The sequence below is a fragment of the Mytilus galloprovincialis genome, chromosome 11 (genome assembly GCF_965363235.1).
Source record: "Mytilus galloprovincialis chromosome 11, xbMytGall1.hap1.1, whole genome shotgun sequence".
NCBI lineage: Eukaryota > Metazoa > Mollusca > Bivalvia > Mytilida > Mytilidae > Mytilus > Mytilus galloprovincialis.
In genome coordinates, this window is record NC_134848.1 from 59,652,613 (window position 1) to 59,674,986 (window position 22,374).

Genomic DNA, 22,374 nt, shown 5'->3' on the forward strand with positions numbered 1-22,374 from the left:
ACAAATGTGACTGATGAAGCATTGCCAACCACTGAACAACAGGCTCCTGACTTAGGACAGGCACATAACGAATATGACAGGGTTAAACATGTTTGTGAAAATAATCTAGGACAGTGCATGAGTAGCTATAGGAATACTCAAAAGATTAGTTTAAGGCACTTAACAAATAACATAAAATCCATAGGAACAAAGCACTGAAATATCAGTACTCACAGTTACAAATGTACTGAAAGATAGTTCAAAGCCAACTCTGAGCTAAGTATTTTTGTAATTTTGCTTTTTAAACATGTGATAAAGAAATTAAGTTCTCAAAAACTTAAATATCTCTCATTACACATTCAATGGATTAAGCATGTTAAGCATGTTAAGTAAAAAAGCCCAGTTTTGATTTTTTTTTGCAAACATAAATTCTTACAGCTTTCAATCATGCCATACACCATATGCATGTATAGTTGCCCTATTATCCTATTAATGCTTCACATATATAGACCAAAACACAAAAACCTTAACATTGACCAATAAACCATGAAAATGAGATCATAGTCAGATGAAATCTGCTAGACTGACATGTATTGATCCTTACCATCATATCCTACCTACATAGTCCTACATGTCAAGCAATGGGTAATAACAAATATTTACATCCAACTACAGCTAATTTATTAATATTTGTGGAGTAAAACTTTGGTTGGCTTGCTTGCTTTGTTAGTATAATTGTTTATTCAAGCTTTGGAATTAAGATTGACATCTCAAAACAATATATATGTAATATGACATAGTTAAACCTGCATATTCATGTATCATATTCAAATTTAATTGGACATTATCCAAATATAATTGTACAACATACAAAGCAACCAAGCTAACCAAAGTCTTCCTTTACATTCATTTGGAAATTAGCTGTAATATTTGTGTTTGTAAATTTATGTCAACTCAGGTTTATTGCCAGATCAAATGAAATAAAATCCGGACTGTGAAATTGCCCCAGTTCATTCCCTGGTTTACAAGGAGAAGGCCTCTAGGCCCATAGAAACAAAGACTGATTAAAAACACAACAATAAACATTTATTAAAGCTAATTATTTCATTCTAAAATGCTGTACGGTTTGCAGTTCTCATGTCAGTAGTATGACGTTTTCTATGGCGGTATAATGTACCATACTGAGAAAACTGTTGTCCACAGTAAGAACATTTATAAGGTTTTTCACCAGTATGAACACGGAGATGAACCATCATATTTTGTTTACCGATAAACCCTTTACCACATGTTGGACATGCGTGAGTTCTTTCCCCTGTATGGGACATCATGTGACGACGTAGGACAAATTTAGTTGCAAAAGTTCTCCCACATTCTTCACAAGTTGTTTCTTTCATGATTCTATCCCTTCCAGAGTTTAAACTGATTTCTCTCGCGATCATCTGAATTGTTTTTCCTGTCAGGACATGTACAGGTTTTATATCTGGCATGTTTGTATGATTATCTGTATTATTTCCACCCTTATATTTTGATGTTGGATACATATACATATTTTCAGTTTTCTCACTTTTTTTCTCTTGATATGTTTTGATATGGTGATCATTTACTAATGGATCATATGTCATCTCAAACTTTGTATCCATGTCTTCCTCTTCATGTCCAACTTCAGAAAGATCTATCACTGATAAATTATGTTCTACTTCAGATTTTGTTTGTAAATTTGTTAGCTCTGAAAATGATGTTTCTCCAGATGTAGGATTTAAATTGTCTCCCTTTGATGCTGAAAAAGAGTTATCTTCAATTTCTGAATCAAATTTATTGCAATTATCATTATCAGAAATAAATCTATTATCGACATGATTAATTTCTGTCTCATGTCTATAATCAGTTTCGGACAAAACAACAACATCATCGTCAGGTTCTTCCATTTGTTCATTTGTTTCATGATTGCTTTTACATCTTTCTTTTCTGATATTTTTAATTCTTTCGGATGTTTTTGAATCAGAGTTTTGATCTTTTCTTTGAAATAAGTGTTTATCTAAATGCAAGTTTTCTCCCGCCATATTCACTGTACTAATGTTTTCTCCCACCATATTCACTGTGATATTGTTTTCTTCCACCATATTCATTGTGCTATTGATCTTGTTAATTTCTCCCGCCATATTCACTGTTCTACTATTTTCACCATTTTTGTCATTATCTTTACAACTTCCTTTCATTAAATATGAGTCAACATACTCCTTCAAGGCGAAATATTGTTTCATAAAAATTTCTAAAGATGATTTGAATGCAACCAGACAATCGTAAATCTCCTTCCTAGAATGACTACTTATGTGGGACCAGACAACGCTAACATTAATGAAAATTTCTCCACAAACATGGCACTGTTTAGAATCCATTCTTGGTTCACTCTGAATAAAATTCTGTAAAATAAAAGTATTTACTATTTAATGATAGAGCAATTAAGTCATTTAAGTTCTGTATAGCAAAGATATATTAGTATTTGGCCTTAAACTTTATCAAGAAATAATTATATAAAAAAAGCCACATTTTGTTCTTAAATGTGTCTATTTCAAAATCTTTCATACAACATGTAATAAGCAAAACTTTCCATAGGAGTAAATTGTATTCTCAAAAGTAAGCACATTTTTGACAAATTGTGAAAGAAATTATGATTTTGGGCAATTTTTGGAGCTAAAATTAGCTTCAGAAAATATTGGCTTCCTACTGAATGTTTGATTCCAATTGGAATTACTAAACAATGCAAATGTTGGTATGGCTAATCTTGAGTAACAGTTTAGTGTACATTTTGTACTTTCACTGATATTTCTAATTTCAGTATGAACTAATTATCTCCCATTAGCCATGCTTTCATGGCCAACTGCATTATGTTTTTTTTGTTGGGTTGATTTCCATACATTTTTTTATCAAATTTCCAGAATTCACCCTTTCACTCAACATATCATGTGTTGGAAATTATGATGCCTACATCTTGATCACGTGGTGATGGGAGTCACAGGAAAGATTAAATTAACTACCATATCTCTGAACTGACATATTATATAAGACAAAATAATTTTGAGGTCTTAAATGCTGTGACCTATGACTGTATATGGTATTAGACCCATCTGGTCCTAAACTGATGAAGCTCCAAGTCAATCCAATCCCAAGAAAATGTATCTATGCTTCATGACAAGTGAAGTATGCCTAATACTGGAGTAATAATCAGATGAATTATATTTAGTTAAATGAAAATAACTTTAATTGGTACTGTTTGTATGAAAAAATAATGTAATATTACCATAATAATAAATAAAAATATGCATGAGCTAATGTAATGCCAGTCCTAATCCCTGAATTTAATTAAAATCAGCTGGATTGACAAAATTAACTCAACAATATAGTTTGATCTTTTATTGGATGTTTTATTATCATGATTACAATGTATAATAAATTGATTAAGGTGGTACCTAACACTACAGGGAGATAACTCTGTAAAGTTAGCTAAACGTTTTAATAAAGTTGTGTTGTAAAAGGAATATAAAGCTTGTCAATGATCAAAATTGGTGTTTGTCAAACTGCTATATATAACTAGTGTAATTTTTCTGACAAAACGGTTGGTTCAAAATTTTTGAAATTTTTATAGTTTTGTTAAAGGGTCAAAGTAAATACTACTTAGACAAAATTTTATGAAAATTAAAAGAGCCAAATTAATTTTAGTGAAAGTGTTGGGTACCACCTTAATTTTCAAAATAATAATATATTCAAACAATGTCAAATAAATATCTCATTAATTTATAATGAAAGTATTTTTGTCAAAGAGCAGCTTATTACTGTCATGACTGTCCACCTTTTATATTGCTATTACATATTAAATTCATAAAACCTTTATGAATAACCTATCTTTATTTTTATTCCTTATAAATACACATATCTTTTATGTGTGGGATCGACTTTAAAAAATGGGCCGAATCAAGTTGGGGTCAGATCGACACGAAATAGGACTGTATCATACATGTATGATCTTAACAGTGAGTCTCATTGGGGGAGGGGGTGTTCTCCAGGATCCGGCTGATTGTTTAATGAGAATCCTGTATCCCACTTCTCTATGCCTTAATAGCTCATGTAATTTCCTGTGTCCAGTGTGGACTTCATTTCCCTGTTTTCACGCTCAATTCTTCAAAAACCTTCAAGTGTCAAGCTATAAAAAAATCCACCAATCCTGCATCATGCTTAGACCCCAATGAGATCAACTAAACAGGTCGTACATTGACCTCTAATGGTTTACTTTTATAAATTGTTATTTGGATGGAGAGTTGTCTCATTGGCACTCACACCACATCTTCCTATATCTAAGTCAATAAAAGAGGAGATCTACATGTAGATGAATAGAAGGAAACCGGTAAAATATTTCTTTACAGTGTTTATTCTAAATGGCACACATGTACAGTGTACATGGTGTATGGAAATCTCCAAATAATTCCAAAACATTTTTAGGTAAAAAAAACAACCTTGTAAGGCCAACATTAAAAATATCTTTGTTTCCCCTCCCCGACTGAAGTTTTCAGGGTATGGGTAGGTAGGTACATGTAGGTAGGCAAATTATTTAATTTTATTCCTTGAGATCATTTTCTATATTGAATTTGTACAAAATAGTAGATAGATTTAAATTAAGATTTTATAGCATAATATTAATTCAGAACATTTTTACTGAAAGATTTTATCCTTTATACCGGAGCAGAGGTTAATAAAGACCAAGCAAATCAAGATGCACTCTGACAGTGGGTTGAAAGATGCTTCATTTTTTTTTATTAGAGCTCGAGATAAGTAACCACTTCATTGAACAATGTTGAATTGTTTTGCTGCAGATTAAATTTATATTGGATTGTATTGTTTAGTTTCAGAGAACTTTTATCTAACATAAAGGCATCTTTTCTACTACAGATTTATATGTCATTGAATGTTTTCTAAACCATGTTCAGTCTTCACAATGAACTGTTAAATCTACAGGCCCGGAGCTCAATTTTAGATTTTTTAAAGTTAGATTCTGTTGGTCTGTAGATATGATTTTTACAGGCATGAGAGCAATTTTACAAGACTAGGCTGCCGCCTGGGCTGCTGTTCAGGGTGAAGACTGCATGTTTTATCATGTTTACTATAAATTCTCTATAAAGTTTATATGTGTTTTGATAAATGTTCGCACACTTTGTTATAAAGTTTGTCTTTTTGAGTAAATCTCATGGCATTTTAAATACCAGATTGAATTAAAGATGCATGTTGCTTATTTCCCCTCATATTCATTATAACAGAAAAGGCTGCCTGGCATACTGAATCTTAGAATAATTATTACTACTATTGAAGATAAATACATCATCATTATTAGTCAATGTTTACTGTGAAGTATACATATTTGATTCAAGGATGGAACTCTAAAGCTGTAGTCAATGCAATGGCTCATTGTTTTCAATTGAGAGAGAATGGTTTGTTGCTATTCTCCGATGTTGATAGCTTGGCAGAAAAGTAACCTTTCATTAGGGCATAATCAATTGGATCATCGATTGCATCGTCAATAACCTCACTAATCCTTAATTAATATGGGGCTTATCTTCAAAACTTTAAACTTTCTTACACATGTTACAGACGATATTCTTGCCAAAATCATTATCCTTAATAACCCTTGCTGATACACAAATAGTGTGACGAACCATGTCTATTTTCCTTGCTTATGTATCATTTAGGAAGTTCAATGCAAAAATACCCTGAATTAAAACGCTCGTGGACTACAGCATCGGAAAAGTATTGCTAAACAATGTTAACATGGTTAAAGGGTTTTTCTATTGTCATTGTAAAAAAGGCATATTTTTTCACACATGAATGTTAAATGTGTGATGGGATTGCTTCCCTTAGAACATGTGGTAGATACTTCATACTTATTGAGCAGTAAGCAGTTGATCTAAGGAAGTACTAATTCAGCTCAGTCAGTGAAGGCGTGAATCCGGGTCCGTTCGCTCCCATTCACGTTCGCACCCAATCACGTTCACCCCCTTTCACTTTCGCACCCTAAACGTTCACACCCAATTTTTATTGGTTTTGTGTTATATATAAACTTTGTACTAAAAGTTTTGGCAAATGTATTCCTATAAGTATATTTGTTGTCATTGTCCTTAATTAAAATGAGAAAACGTGCTTTTTTGTGTTGAATAAATCTTAATCTTGTTTTGGTTAACATGGTTAAGTGTATTGCTAAGTTTCAAAATAAAGAGTGACTATATATATATGACAACGTATTTTTTTGTGTTGAATAAATTTTAATCATGTTTTGGTTAGTGCATTGCTATGATTTTTTGTTTCATTGTTTCAGATCAAAGGGGCCTATAAGCTGTTTAATAAAACCTTTCGTGTTTTCATTTAAAATCTTCAATGTTTTTTCCCTTACCAAGCTAAATACATGCAGTATTTACATCAAATCAATTAAAAACAACAATCTTGGTTTTCTAATTATTCAACTGGAATGTCATTTAAAATTGGGTGCGAAGAGACCTTGGGTGCGAACGTGCAAGGTGCAAACGTGTAGGGTGTGAAAGTGTATTGGGCGCAAACGAACCTGATAGCTGAAGGCGTTGCCTAGTAACACAGAGGTCCAAGGTTTGTGTCCCGTAGAAGACATGCAATTTTGCAAGAAGAATCATGCTCTACGGTTACAAATGTAAATTTTACAAAACCTTCACTATTAAATATGGAAAATACTATTTGTCAAATGGCATACAGTTTGATTTTGCTCCGAAAGAATTCTATTTGAAAACGAAATTGGATAAACTCTTTGAACGTTAACCAAAAGAGCTTATCTAAATATATGGGCTATTGTAAATTATACATGTGCATGATGTACTAATCCAAATAATTATGACGCCTTGAACAGTTGAACAGGATATTATAATTTTTTCTTTGACGACTTATTTCAACGAAGTAAGGCGTCATAGAAAAAAATTATAATAGCCTTTCAAGACGAAGTAAGGCATCAAAGAAAAAAATTATAATAGCCTTTCAAGACGTCATAATTATTTGGACTAATGATGTACTATAGACTTTAAATTTTGCTTTTGACTTATCAACAAATCAATGAAACTTTAAAGACCAAACAGCCTATTGTTTATGCGCATCAACTAACGCAACTTGGTAGTGACATAAAAGCTCTATGACGTTGTTTCTAGCAATAAAAAAACGTCAAATTAAAATGTCCTATTTCGCGTTTTTCACGGATTCCAACATGGTGTACGCTTAAAAATAAGTCTCCCAAGAAAAGAGGAATTAAGCGTCGAGCTGATATCTTGTGGAAATTTAACACAAATGGACACAAAAGATACTACACTATATATAACCTTCGTTCTAATAAAAAAACAATAAAATATAAATTTTGATCTCGACTTTTTTGCGCCGATATGCATTTTTTTTTTATTCTTTCACATGCGTAGATTTTGTCTTTTATTTCCGCTGATTTGCATTTCATTTTTTTTTAATTCTTTCACTTGTGTAGATTTTGTCTTTCATTTGCGCCGATTGTGTACAGGTTACCGGGGTTATTAGATAGGTGAAAGTTTTTTATGTTCATTTTATGTTTTCTTGTCTGTGCGTCCATTCGTCCGTTCGTCCGTCTGTCCCGCTTCAGGTTAGAGTTTTTGGTCAAGGTAGTTTTTGATAAAGTTTTGAAGTCCTATCAACTTAAAACTTAGTACATATGTTCCCTATGATTTGATCCTTCTAATTTTAATGTCAATTTGTCAAAATTCTAAAATATTGAGTATTCAGAAGGTCAGGCCGATAAAAAATATTGCTAGAAGGTTTGACATACTGGCAACGTATGCATGTAAATGATGTCTGGATGATTCTCGTAAAACAATGTCAGATCTTGAAATGAAGTTAAAATTTATTTATACTGCTTATTTGACAAAATCTTATAACTATGACAAAGGGTCATTGTCGTTTGTCATTTGTTTCATTTCAAATGGTCTTAAGAAGAAATTATAAACATTTCGCCTGATCTCACTGAAGCTTACAGCTAATTTCCTAATGTATGTAGATCAACACTTTAGTTAGTTGCTTGCTTTGTTTGTATATTTTGTATAATTATATTTTGATAATGTCCAATTCAATTTAAATATCATATTCATACAGGTTTACATACCTATATATGAAGATGTCAATCTTAATTACCAAGCTCGAATAAACATTTATACAAACAAAGCAAGGAAGCCAACCAAAGTTTTACCCTACATGCATTAGGAAATTAGCTGTAAGGCAAAAGATATAAAATAGTTGTAAATTTAACTTATGACAAAAACAAGTACTCCAAGAATAATATCCAACATAAAATCTCTCCCTTTCATTTAACTAAAACTATGACAGGAAAAATTGAAAACAAATTTCGATTTTCAACGCCGGCAACAACCTTGTCTTTTTTTTAATTTCCAAAATTAGCAATTTAGATTGATAATATTTTATCCTGTTGGAGAAATCTTTAGTTACTTTGTAGTTTTCAACAGAAAATTATTTCTAAATTAATTTTTTAATAAAAACTTTTTGTCTTTTATAGTTACTGTCTCGTTTATTCAAAACACGTGAGGTAGTAATAACAGGGATTGTTTTTCATGATAGATGTATATAACGTTTAGAATCAAAAACTTTAATTCATATATTATACTTATAATCTTAATTTCCTTATATATCTTAAATATTCAGAAATACAGTACACACAGAGAGGATGTAATCCAATACTCCCTACACTGTGTAAAAACTTGGTGTCACACCAGGAAACTCCAGCAACACTATAGCTAGTACTCTCCAAATCTTGGGAAGAAATTGGGAGAAACTTGGAGTAATTCCTCCCTAAAACTCCTTAATTGTTTATTACCTTGGTGTGGTTTCTCCCAACACCATGATTTTTATTGCTATGTTTACCTTTGAAGTGTGCCAGTAGTTGTTGACTACAATAAACATTTCATATGTTTCCTGTCATTAAATGACAGTCACAAAAAATGATGAAAAGTGTGAGATTTGTTAAATTTAATCAGAGATATATTATAATCTGATTTTATTCAAGAATCATGCACAACTTTATTTATTAAAAACATTCAGTATTTGTTCTGACAGTGTTGGTTTTTCATACCTAAGAAACATAAAATTAAAAAAAACAAAATATCACCTGTAAGTGGAGTAAAATTATTAGAAAATAAAGACATATATTTTAATTGAATTTATTCAATTTTTTTTTATGAATTTAAATAATTTAAATAATAAATGAAGATAATATAAATATAATATGTATGAAATTAATCTACATTATTTTATTATATTCCTTTTTTTTTGTATCATTACTATCATTTTTTAAACCATGTATATATTAATATCTATATGTTTAAACTGACTATAAATACAACTTATTGTAAATATCAAGTTGCCATTCTTAATTATGAGATTATGAAAGAATGTAAATAATTTTCTAATCTAAAAATACTTTTTGTATATATATATATATTTTTTTTAAATCATTTCATTAACCTTTTTTATAGCTTTCAGAAATAAAACTAAATAGGAAATGATTGAAATAGGAAGAAATGAGAGAATAGTTGGCATGTAATTATATGTCACTGTCAGACCATGCAGTAATGGTTATGATTTGTTGATTTTAATTACTTTTACCTGCAATCAACAGGTCATAAAACCCTCCCAGATGGAAGTAATTACTTGGTGTTTTTTGGGAGGGAAATCTGTGTTTCACAGTGTGACACTGTGTTACACCAGAATCAGTGTTGGGAGTATGAGATTACATCCTCTCTGTGTGTACTGTAATGAGTTCACAAACTAAATGGAATAATTTCTATACGTTCGTCTTAATCGGGAAATGTAATGGTATAAAGAATTCCGTCCATGCTTTTGTATGTCCGTCTGTCAACAGTAGCAAATGAGTTCGTTATGGCAAACTTCTGGATTGACGCGAAAAAAACCACACACATATAGTCTGATATAGTCAAATACTCTGTAGTTATTAGCCAGTGCCATCTTTCATTTCTTTTTTTTTATTTTCAATAATTTTGCTAATGAGGGACAGAGGACAAAACAGACTTTCCTAACAAAAGCGGTGAAAAGGTTATTTCAAACGATTGTCCATTCCGATCGACGGATGGGGTTTAAGGTTAATTTTGCGCGGCAACAACATCATAAGATCTGATACTGACACGTGCATTTAATCTCTTGTGTTACCTATAATAAAGTATAGGTGAATATAGTTGTTATTCTTGGAAATTTAAATGTGGGTTTCAAACATCCAAATAGTGCGACAGCAAGGAAAGTTTGTACTATGACGTCAGCAGTGATCAGGAAGGACGTGCGCCCTGCGTCTATAGCGCATATTGACAAGAAATGGCGCATACAGTGACAAATGTAAGCGCCCACGTGGCGCACGATATTTTCACTCCGTTTCGAAACGTTTACATATCGTCAGATGAATTTCCAATCGTGTTCCGTGCCGCCATGTGTGTGTACACAACTGTGTAATGTTCCTCCAATAATAGGAGCACCTATATAATTTTGGGACGTCTCGGGTGTTTCCCTATGATAATAGAACCATGTGATTTAACGTCTCGGGTGTTTTCCTATTGCAATAGTAGAACCATGCGGTCTAACTGATAGCCCGAAAAACGTAATTAACCATCATTCATGATATATTTTTTTATAAACAACTTTTAATTTGTGAAATTTGGCCAGTACAGACGAGATTTAACTCTAATAGTAATCTCATTTAGTTTAGCTTGCTATTATTCCGATTGAAGAACCCCAAAGACTTTTTAGGAATATAGTTTTTGTCTCCATAAAAGACGCTTAACTGTCCTTGTCATTTTTTGGTCTTTGGCTCATTTTGACATTTTGTAAACATGACTTCAGCGATTTGTTGTTTTGTTCTAATTTATGGTACTCTATACTGTTATTCTTGTCACCGTGATGGTTATAATAATACAAGAAGTGCAGAGGAAATGCCTGAAATGTCTTCTGATACGGAACATCTGGAATACGTATGGTATCGACGAAGACCAAAATTTAAAGTACAAAAAAAACCATGAACATGAACGAGGCAACAGTACCAGTTTAAACATTGTAAATAAAGGTTAACTTAAATATTGTTGGGGTTGGAAGAAGTTATTGTATATTCATTGAAATTGAAATTACAAAATCACACGAACAATATCCATGATTTCATTTTAAATCATAAAGGTAAGTACCAACACCTCTTTGCCAAAATATACTGATCCTTTTTTTTTTTTTACAGAAGTCAATTCAAATGTCCCACTCATTTGACAACATGGCCCATTATTTTTTAAAATGGCCCATTGAATTTATTTTTGAGCGGCCCTGGGCCCATAGTGAAAAAAACCTTCCAGATCACTGCGTCAGATGCAATGTTCTGAAGGAAGACAACTCTTTTCGTCAAAACAAACGAGAAAAAAACATGAAAATTACTCATAACTTTTTTGAAAGGTCGGTGACATACACTTTTTTGGCTTTTTTTTTTAAGAGTACACATGGCACTTTCCTTCTTGAAATTATTATGAAGAAGTCACTGGTAGATATTTTTTAATACTGGAAAAGTTTTTCATTTTAACGTTTTATTTTTGGCGGGAATGAAATAAATCATATTTTTAAAGATCAAAACAATATGAGTCTTAAACTCTTGAACCTGTATTTGATAGATACAAATCTACTGTTTAACGTGAAACAAGAATTATGCATGTAGGTTTGATATAAAGGATTTTTGGAGAGTTTATATAACATTAACAAGCAAATATTATGTTAATATGGGGACGGAGTCCCCAATAACAGTAGAAAATTCAATAAAAAAAAAATACGGGAAAATTTCCCGAATTTTTCATTGTACTAATGAACTCAAAATCGTTCAATTTTTTTTTTTGTCGTGTTTTGAAATCCCGGACCTGCGCAGAAATGTACAATGTACTTCCTTTTTCCGGTCTCGTTTGTATGAAACTTTGAGTAAAATATATATATATCAGTCTAGTATAAAATAGGAAGGAACGCGCAATACCAATTTCATTTTTAATAATTCCTTGATATGAAAAAATGTTACCTAATGATAGCGTTTCTTTGTTTACATTGCATATGACGTCATAATTTAAATAACGTCACAACTAAATCCCTAACAACAGAACCAAAATCGGAAACGTTACGGTATTTCCGTTTCTTTTTTTTTTAAACAAATATTTAAGTTACAAAAAAATAATTCATACAGACTTCGTCCCCATTTACAGGTAATGCCTGCCTCATATTATTCGGGAAAACACGAAACTGAGGTTGCTATAACGACAAAACTAAGTCGGTGACCCCCAATTTTTTTCATCAAATTTTGTTCCTCAAATCATGAAATGCTTTCACACAAAATTTTAAGGAAAAATAACTGGTAGAAATAAATAGGCTGTTTGGTCTTTAAAAAGCAGGTCACTTGTGTCATGATAATGGCTTAATTTAGCATGATTAGTTTTATGGGTATTAGAAACACACCTACCTGATAAAAGTGTACTTTTTTAGTGTTATATTATATATCCATTGTCATATACCTTGTAATTTATGAGCCAAAAAACCAGAACAATACTTTTCATAAAAACCGGAAGTTTACTTCACATATGGAAAATGAAATCAATGACGGATAAAATTCCGAAAATTACAATTAGCATTCGGGCTTTATTAAAACTTTGCACAGACTTACCTATCTCATTAAAGCCAAACTTACCAGCGTCTTATTCTTCATTTTCTCGGGAAAAACAGGCTCTCCGAGAGCGAATCATTTTCCCCGGTCTTGTCCATACTGTACTGTTGTCAGTTAATTAATGATGAAATTTAAAAAAAAATATTGCTAATTCACTCATAGAGTCTTAAATGTAGTAACTCTGCTAGCCGTCCGTTGTTAATTTTTGTATCATTGTCATTTTGCTAAGTTTCTTCTGATACCTTTTCTGACATCAGACCGTAATAAAGTGGTAAGAGGGGAAAATTCTTAAATACTGCACGCTTTTGTTATTTGTATATATGTTTCTCGGTCCCCATAGAGAGCAACAATGGGTTAGCAGTTGGTGGATAAACAAGCACGAATCCGTCCATTTAAAAAGGGATGCCGGGTTCCAACACATGCAAGTCGTATACACAAGGGGGTACAATTGAATGTCATAATACAAAATCCCGGATTAGTTGTCTTGTTCTTCTTGTTATTAAATTTTGCTGTTACAGAATGAAATTATTTTAATTAAATTAATCAACGTATAATCCTTATGCAAAGCTCTGAATCCTTGCTCGTCTTTGACTATACTTTTTTTGAAATATAATAAAAACATTCAAATAAACTTTTTAAAATATATCTTGAAATTTCTATAAAAACAGTGTCCACCAATATAGCCACTACTGGATAATTAGATCATAAGTTAAAAACGCCAAAAAAAAACAAAAAAAAAAACAAGCCTCATCCTCAATAATAAAGCACAACAAAAACTATTTTAAGAACATAATACACCAACAGCAGCACAAAATAAACCCAACATTATGCACCAAATGCAATATGATTAAAATATTAATCCTGTGTACCTTTAATAAATACTAAATGTTTTTTTTCCTTTTTCAAACCTAATGACAAATGTCAAAAGAGATATATTTCACCAAACTCACAGATACTATCACTTTTTTTTAACAAAATACCCGGAAACGCCATACATAAATGAAATCGCATATATCACTTGGATTCCATGACCTGACTTTTGAATGCTGTGACTAAAGTATGATTTGTTGTCGAAGATGGAGATTACCTTTGTGTACTTGTCCATTGCTAATTGCATACTTTTGGTAAAAGGCATTTGGACTAATGTTGATGTTGTTGGGATCACGTGATAATTGGTAAATAAAAAAAAACACCTCCAAAACTTCAAACGTTTAACATTTAGTGTAATATATGAGGGCTGGATGGGGTCCCATCAATTCCGTGTACTTTAATTGTATAAACCATGTTCTCTCTTTTTTCTACGCTTCTGTCCATTACTCCTTTATATCTTAATGCAAGCACTCACTGATATTAGCTATAGGCAAATATATATACTTGAATTTATGTTTGGAAATACAATGTATATATCGTGTCATTGCTTGTAATTAAAAGCAATTAACTCAATAATGTCCAACTTAACCAAACTTTCATGACTAACTCATTGTACTTGATGTTGATTTATATGACTACGTTAATACACACAGTACACAAAACACATAGAAACCTAAAGGCTGAGAAACATGAACCACACCAATACTAACACTAAAGTAACTTATGTGCTGTGGAAGAGTAAGCAGACCTTCTCTACATGTGCCTCCTACCGCGTCGTCAGTATTACTGACGGTATTGGTGAAAGTAACTCATGTGCTGTGGAAGGGTAAGCAGACCTTCTCTACATGTGCCACCTACCGCGTCGTCATTTACAGACGGTATTGGTGAAAGTAACTCATGTGCTGTGGAAGGGTAAGCAGACATTCTCTACATGTGCCTCCTACCGCGTCGTCAGTATTACTGACGGTATTGGTGAAAGTAACTCATGTGCTGTGGAAGAGTAAGCAGACCTTCTCTACATGTGCCTCCTACCGCGTCGTCAGTATTACTGACGGTATTGGTGAAAGTAACTCATGTGCTGTGGAAGGGTAAGCAGACCTTCTCTACATGTGCCACCTACCGTGTCGTCAGTAACAGACGGTATTGGTGAAAGTAACTCATGTGCTGTGGAAGGGTAAGCAGACCTTCTCTACATGTGCCTCCTACCGCGTCGTCAGTATTACTGACGGTATTGGTGAAAGTAACTTATGTGCTGTGGAAGGGTAAGCAGACCTTCTCTACATGTGCCACCTACCGAGTCGTCGGTAACAGACGATATTGGTGAAAGGAAAACGCAACATATATTTGTTTCTTAAACATTAATATGACACCGACTTTATTTTTTTTCTTTTTAATCTTAATAATACATACAAACCCTTTTTTAACTGATTTTTATAGTTCGTTCTAGCTAGCTTATGTTGTACTGTTACACCACTGTCCCAGGTTAGGGGGAGGGTTGGGATCCCACTAACATGTTTCACCCGCCACATTATTTATGTATGTGCCTGTCCCAAGTCAGGAGCCTGTAATTCAGTGGTTGTCGTTTGTTTATGTGAAAACTAATGTAATTTAATTTAATCAATTACTTTTCAAAATACCCTGTAATCCTGATTATTTATAATTACATTCTGATTACAATGATTTTTTAACTGTTTATAGTCAAGAAGTTCACCTTTTTGTTATTTTTATTTGATAAATAGTTTAAATGTAAAGATAGTTTGGTTGACTTTATAAAGCATGTTGATTGATTTGTATACTTCAGTAAAAAATAAATTATTGAAAAGTCATCATTATCCTAACAAGAGACATATTAATACAATTATATGTCTTTGGCCTTAGTAAAAGATATTGTACATATATTGACAATTTAAAGATGTTCATATATATATTTGATAATAACTGTTATATTCTAGTAATACTGCTCTTTAACCCTGAATTATTATCGTTTGTTAATATTTTGATGTTTGTCAACTTTGAATTGACAGGTAGATATCCAATTAAGGTTTGTTTTTATTGCAATTACCAATTGAGTATATAGCTGTAGGACAATATGTATGATGCAAGATTAATTAGACATTCGAAATTTATCTAATTAACACAAATTAAATTAAAAGTTGGAAAAAATCTTGTTTAAAATAAGCAAAAATGTTGTATGTATTTGGACTGGACCTGTAAAATGCAATGATTTTTAGTACTTGCATTTTGTTTACAATTTAATTAAACAATAATTATTCTATAAAAAATTATACATAGATTTTGACTGGTAACAAACCGACCACCGAGGACCATAAGTAAAGGGAATTAGGTTATACGACAATGAGAAAACCGAATGATACACATGTGCGAAAGCAAAACTAAGCACAATAAATATATATAAAAAAAATATCCCACACACCATTACCCTTAACAAATATAAAACATATTAAAACAACTTCACATTTACAAATTCCTGCAATCGGTACATATACACATACATTTGCTTCATAAGGTACAGTATAGACTGTTTCTGTACTATTATTAAGAAAAATACATATATGTTACGTTTTAAACGAAGTGTTACTTGTATGTTGTGTTAGACCAGTGTCACCTTCTGTTTAACTATACTTTTTATACATGTTATAAGAGTAGGAAAAGATATTAAAGAAATATTCAAAAATCGGATAGCAACTGCTATGAAAAAAACTGAAAAGACAAATAAAAGTACACAAAACACAGCATATAAATGAAAGACGGAGCGACACAAACCCCACAAAAAACAGGAAATGATTCCAGGTGCCCAAAAAGGGTAAGCAAAGTCAATACAATGAACATACATGCTTGGCATACATGTATATAGGTAATTGGCTTCACTGGTTTGCACTGACCGATCAACCACCATTTCAGCTTTGAAATTACTGTAGTTGTGTCTACTGGTGTATGGAATTTTAAATTTGATAAATGCTTTTTGTGCTTTTTTGTTAAATATTTGTTTGTTTTGAAATTGTGACACAGTGATGACTGCTGTATACATATTGTATCTATTTTTCTTATTATGTCTGCTTTGGTCACGTATCGTTGTAAAAATAATGGAATTCGAAGCGGCTGTCATACAAGTGAGAGGTTTAGCGCTATAAAACCAGGTTCAATTCACCATTTTCTACATTTGAAAATGCCTGTACCAAGTCAGGAATATATATGACAGTTGTTGGACATTCGTTTGATGTGTTTAATCATTTGATTTAATTTGCCATTTGATTAGGAACTTTCCGTTTTGAATTTTCCTCGGAGTTCAGTATATTTTTGTGATTTTACTTTTTATAGCAAGAACAGTGGTATATATTTGCTGTCGTTCCCACTGCGAATGATTTAGTTCCAATACATCATACACGACCATAAAATAGACTTGATGTGCCATATTACAGTTACGAAACGAAACCGACCGATTTGGTTCTTATATATCAACCACACAACAAGCAAAAATGAGTGACCACCGATCTTGTTAATGAACTTATAATGTTAGCAACAAAATGATTTATGGAAACAAAAATATTCTGGTCAAGCAGACGACAAGAAAAAGTATTCTGAATCGAAATTTCCTGTTATTAATTACACTTAATAAGTAAAAAGTAAAGTCACAAAAATACTGAACTCAATGGAAAATTCAATCGAAAAGTCCCTAATCACATGGCAAAATCAAATGATAAAATACATTAAACGAATGGACAACTGTCATATTCCTGAATTAGTACAGGCATTTTCAAATGTAGAAAATGGTGGATGAACCTAATTTTATAGCACTTGTTTATCAAAGGTAGCAAGATTATAATTTAGTACACCAGAAACGCCCAAATCAAAATAGTTAAGCCAAACAAGTACAAAGTTGGGAACCCAAAATTCCAAAAAGTTGTGCCAAATACGGCTAAGGTAATCAATTTCTGGAATAAGAAAATCCTTAGTTTTTTTTCGAAAAATTCAAAGTTTTGTAACAGGAAATTTATAAAAATGACCATATAATTGATATCCATGTCAACACTGAAGTGCAGACTTCTGCGCTGGTGATACACTCGGGGACGAAACGTCCACCAGCAGTGGCATAAACGTTTATCTGACATAAGCTTTGATAAAAACATTCAATTTAGCTACCATAGTGTATTATCCCACCGTGGATATATAATAACTTTATGATTGTTTTAACTCCGTCACGTAAATTTCATAGGGGGTTCATGACGTCACGTCTACATTTAATTGGGAACTAATCTATTGATGTTGTGGGATTTCAGTCTTTTTTTCTACAACATGTGTACAAAACGCAACAGGAAAAGTCCCGCGTGCGATAAATTCGTTATACGGTTCACTACTGACCCCATACGGACCAGGGTAAGTAAAATTCATAGGAGATTCGGCCTTCGGCATCACTCCCTATGGATTTTACTAACCTTCTAAAAATCCGTTCGGGGTCAATTGCGAATCATATAACTTGTACTGTGTTTAGATAATTATCAAATTCTTTTTATTTGTAGACCATTTGGAAAACGTTGCCCTTGGAAAGGAAAGCAGACAAAATTCTATCCGATGGAATTCAAGCTTAAATGGGCCTCTACAAGCAAATGATGGTAGCAGAAACTCAATATCTGTAGGCGGAGGGTGCTCCCATACAGAATTTGATACAAATAATTTTTGGTGGGCTGTCGACCTAGAAGTTGAATTTATTATAGAGATCGTTACAATCTACGGACGTACAGATTGCTGCAGTACGGCACATGTTTAATATAACAAATAACGTGGATTCATTTATTTTCGTGGGTATCAATTTTGGTGGATTCAGTAAACATTACATTTTAGTGAATATTTAATTTCGTGGTTTTGACAAAGTCTGCTTCCTAGCTTATAGAACATTTGTATTTTGTTAAACATTTAAATTCGTGGTTCGCCTTTACCCACGAAATCCATGAAAAATTATATCCCACGAATAATAATGAATCATCAGTATAATAGGTCTATGTTGTAAGAAAATCTATTAACCTCCTTTCATAATGTTAATATGATTAAATGTATTAACACCAAATTCTACAAACGTTATTAAGGTTTTAATTAACGGTGATATTACATGAGCAAAGTTGTGGTGCATTAACAAATGAAAGCTCACAAAATTAGACAAGTCCTACATGGAAGATCAGAGAGGTGAAGACACGTTCTCTCTGTTAAGATAAAAAGACATGTATCTTTTGATATTTATCCTCAATTGAAATTAATTAATATTCATTGAAATCGGTTCATGTGGTTACACTCTTTAATTGATTAGATAATCCTTATTCTCAATTATGAATGATTTTGGTTCGCGCATGCGAAAAAGATACTAATAATGGTATAAAATTGGTACAATTTTGGAATTTCCATGTTGTAGTGATGTTTCCTACTCTATACGAATTGCTTTTTATCTTTTGATCTATAATGTTTGTACATTCCTCTCCTTTAAAAGGAATTTTAAACACCTTTCAACACTTTTTGACCCAAGTATGCTACTCTAGTATATTTCGAAGTTGGATGAACAATACTGTTCTTAAAGTAACTGATCATAAAAAATCGGAAAGATACCTAGTAGCAACACAATGAAAAAAAAAGACAAATAGAAATGAATATTTTATTTTCCAAATTACTGGACTCATAAATAGCATATAATTATAAGTACAATAATTGGGTCAACAATAAGACATTACAAAGTCATATAAATATCATTATATCACCATAAGCCTCAGTCACAATCATGGGCCAAAACAAAACAAAATAAAAACAAAGACATTGATATCAAAACAGTATCAAAACCTGTTCTTCTTAATCAAAAGAACTACCAGTAAAATCACAATTATTTACCATGATAATAGGAAAGTCTTCTCATGTTTACACTCAAACAAGTTTGGAAGATTCAACTAAAATATCAACGACCAGTTTATCAACCATGTTGAAGTCGAGTGATCCATAAGTGTGGGCTCTTCTATCTCTATGAGTTGCAACTGGGGCAATATGCGCAATTGTTTCTACATAGGCGGTAATGGTAACGTTTTCTTCTGTTGCTCAGCCCATATCATAAACTTGAATATGTATAATGGCTTGTTTCGAAGCTGAGACATTTTTACATATGTGGTTAAATTTTCGGGGTACGAAGTGTGATTCATTTTCCCGTAAATTAGCAAACCCCGAGTATCCTTTTGCGATGTGGCTCCTCATGGTAAAAAATCCCATTTTTGACACAATAAGTTCTTTAAAAATTTAATACTTTGAACACATTTAATGGCTCCATAGTTTTTACACATTTATTCTGTGTTCCCTTACTTTCTAAATTAACACGTTTTGTTTACACGTGTCTTTTGAGTTCCTCATTTCAAGGCGCATTAAGGATATTGTCCCAACTGATGCGTTTTGTGCATTACAATTCATGTCAAAACGCTCCTTTAAATGTCAACATAATAAAAACCATTCTCATTTGTGTCTATTTAAATTTTTCAGCTGAACGACTTCGAGATTTTGATGTTCTATTGTACAATCCTAGTGATGCATCATGGGACGGATACGATCAGGGAACTTCAACATTGTGCTTTCATCAATCTGGAGTAGCTCCGTCAATTTTAAACGTTACTTGTGAGGGTGTAAACACAAGGGGTCGATTTGTCAAAATTATTATGGCAAAAAACAATGATGTAGAAAATCATTGCCTTACATTGTGTGAAGTTGAAGTTTACGGCGGGAAAACAAGTGGTGAGTTTAACAATTGTTCTTCGTAAAAGAGGGGCGAAAGATATCGGAGAGACAGTCTAACACATAGATAAGAAATAAACTGACAACGCCATGGCTAAATAATAGAAAGACAAACAGACAAATACTAGTACATAAGACACAACATAGAAAACTAAAGACCAAGCAACACGAACCCAACCAAAAACTTGGGGTTATCTCAAGTGCTCCGGAAGGGTAAGCAGATCCTGCTACTATTGCGTATTTGATACTCTTTTCTAAAAATCTGAGTCCCGAACATATTTTAAAGTCCATGATAGATGAATACTGGAGTACCTGTGTACTACCATTGATCATTTTACTACACAAATATATTTGCACAAGTGTAAATATAAAATAGTCAGATAAAATACAAATGTAGTCTCCAGTTATTAAAGCCAATAATAGATGAATACTCATGTACCTGTGTACGTCTGTCAGTGATCATTTTCCTATACAAATATGTATATGGACAAGTGTAAATGTACAATGTTTACTACGTTACAAATAGAGTTTGCAGTAATCATATTTTTATTGATAAAGAAGCATAGAAATGAAAGTACAGTGAAACCTGACTAAACCGAATCCTTTCAGGACTTGAGGTTTTGTTCGGTTTTGGCAAGTATTCGGTTTGATCAGGTTCACAATGCATAAAATGAGATATGATTGGTCTTCAGAACAAGTTTGGAGTAGACAGGTTTCCGGTTTATTCAGGGTTCGTTTTGATCAGGTTTCACTGTAACTATAAAATATTATTGAATATGTTCTTCCGTAGTAATTTTCTGGACTACTTCATCATAATCGCGCATGCCCGAATATTTGAATTCCAGGAATATAAAATATAAAGTAACGTAAGGGGTTATATCATCAAAAGGGAAGTACGTTTCCTTCGATTTACACAACATATTTATAAATATCGAGCAATGTAAGTTTTTGAAAGACACGTTAATTTCAGAACCATGATGGAAAAAGACTAGATGTGATATAATGTACAACTAAGAAAAGTAATCTAATAAAAAAGGACAAAGTCACGGGGTTCAAACCATGCGCAAATAAGACCTAGGAGTTAGCAATGTCAAGTGAAAAAATAACAAGAGGGACTATGTTCTAATTAAATTCTTATATAAATCCATTTATATTGCTGTTCTGATTATTAAAGTTCGAGTATCGGTGAAACAACCAGAATAACATCGATTCATATTGTTATCAAAATTTACAAGCATTCTCTTTTTGTCATTATTTGTCATTATTCTTATCAAAATGTTCATACATTTGTTTACTCTTGAAACTTTAAAACTTTGAAATTTTTATTTCACTAAAGGCCTTAATAAGTATTGTTTTGTCAATATTCTTTTTTTTATTGTCTATCCTTTTTCCTTCATGTATCATATATTTTTTTAACCTAGAAGAATCTGATTGCCCATGCTCGTGTGAAAACAAACAGAACGAACAACCCAAGACTTCACAAGATATTCAAAAGCACTCAAAAGAGGAATTGAGACAAATACTGCAACCACGACTTACTGGGCTACAGAATGAAATGAAGCTGGATAAGAAAAATATCTCAAAATGGAGAAGGAACTATATATCTGTCGCCGACAAAAGGGAGAGTGCTAGATATATGGGAATTGTAGGAGTTGTTGTTCTTTGCGCTGTGGTTGGTACAGTCGTTCTGCTTGATTTACTGTCTTTCCGAAAACACATTAGACAGATCAGAAGAATACGTGGTCAATAAAATTTACATTGTGTTTGAACATTGATGCAACATTAATGAATAACATTTATTGTATTATTGCACGAACACTACAGTTGTAAATTCAACCAGATTAAAATTATCATTAATGCAGCCTATCTGTTAGTGTGTATTTTTTTTTTTAAATGAAGATAATAACCGAACATTAAAGAAATTAAAGGAAGAACAGTACTTAATTTAACATTGCCTTGTCAAATCCAAAATTTACGATGGCAACACA

The 22,374-nt window shown here is 32.3% G+C and overlaps 1 protein-coding gene across 2 annotated transcripts; it reads right to left on the minus strand.

Moving 5' to 3' along the window:
• Positions 1 to 1,043: 1,043 nt before the first annotated feature.
• On the minus strand, positions 1,044 to 12,650 carry LOC143052495 (uncharacterized). 2 transcript variants are annotated; one of them, XM_076225541.1, is made up of 2 exons: positions 12,597 to 12,650; positions 1,044 to 2,399 (listed from the first exon to the last, which is right to left on the minus strand). In XM_076225541.1, the coding sequence occupies exons 1-2, from the start codon at positions 12,636 to 12,638 to the stop codon at positions 1,089 to 1,091; spliced, it is 1,353 nt and encodes a 450-aa protein (XP_076081656.1). In that variant the 5' UTR covers positions 12,639 to 12,650; the 3' UTR covers positions 1,044 to 1,088. The 2 variants fall into 2 exon arrangements, with proteins under 2 accessions (XP_076081656.1, XP_076081657.1); XM_076225542.1 differs by having other exon boundaries at positions 12,545 to 12,645.
• Between the last annotated feature and the right edge of the window lie 9,724 nt (positions 12,651 to 22,374).

Bases quoted from the DNA above. Each gene is read 5' to 3' on its own strand.
- LOC143052495 (XM_076225541.1), bottom strand. From the start codon at position 12,638: ATGAAAAGTATTGTTCTGGTTTTTTGGCTCATAAATTACAAG. The intron at 2,400-12,596 runs GTATATGACAAT...TTTATTTTACAG, and splicing joins TTTGGCTCATAAATTACAAG to AATTTTATTCAGAGTGAACC.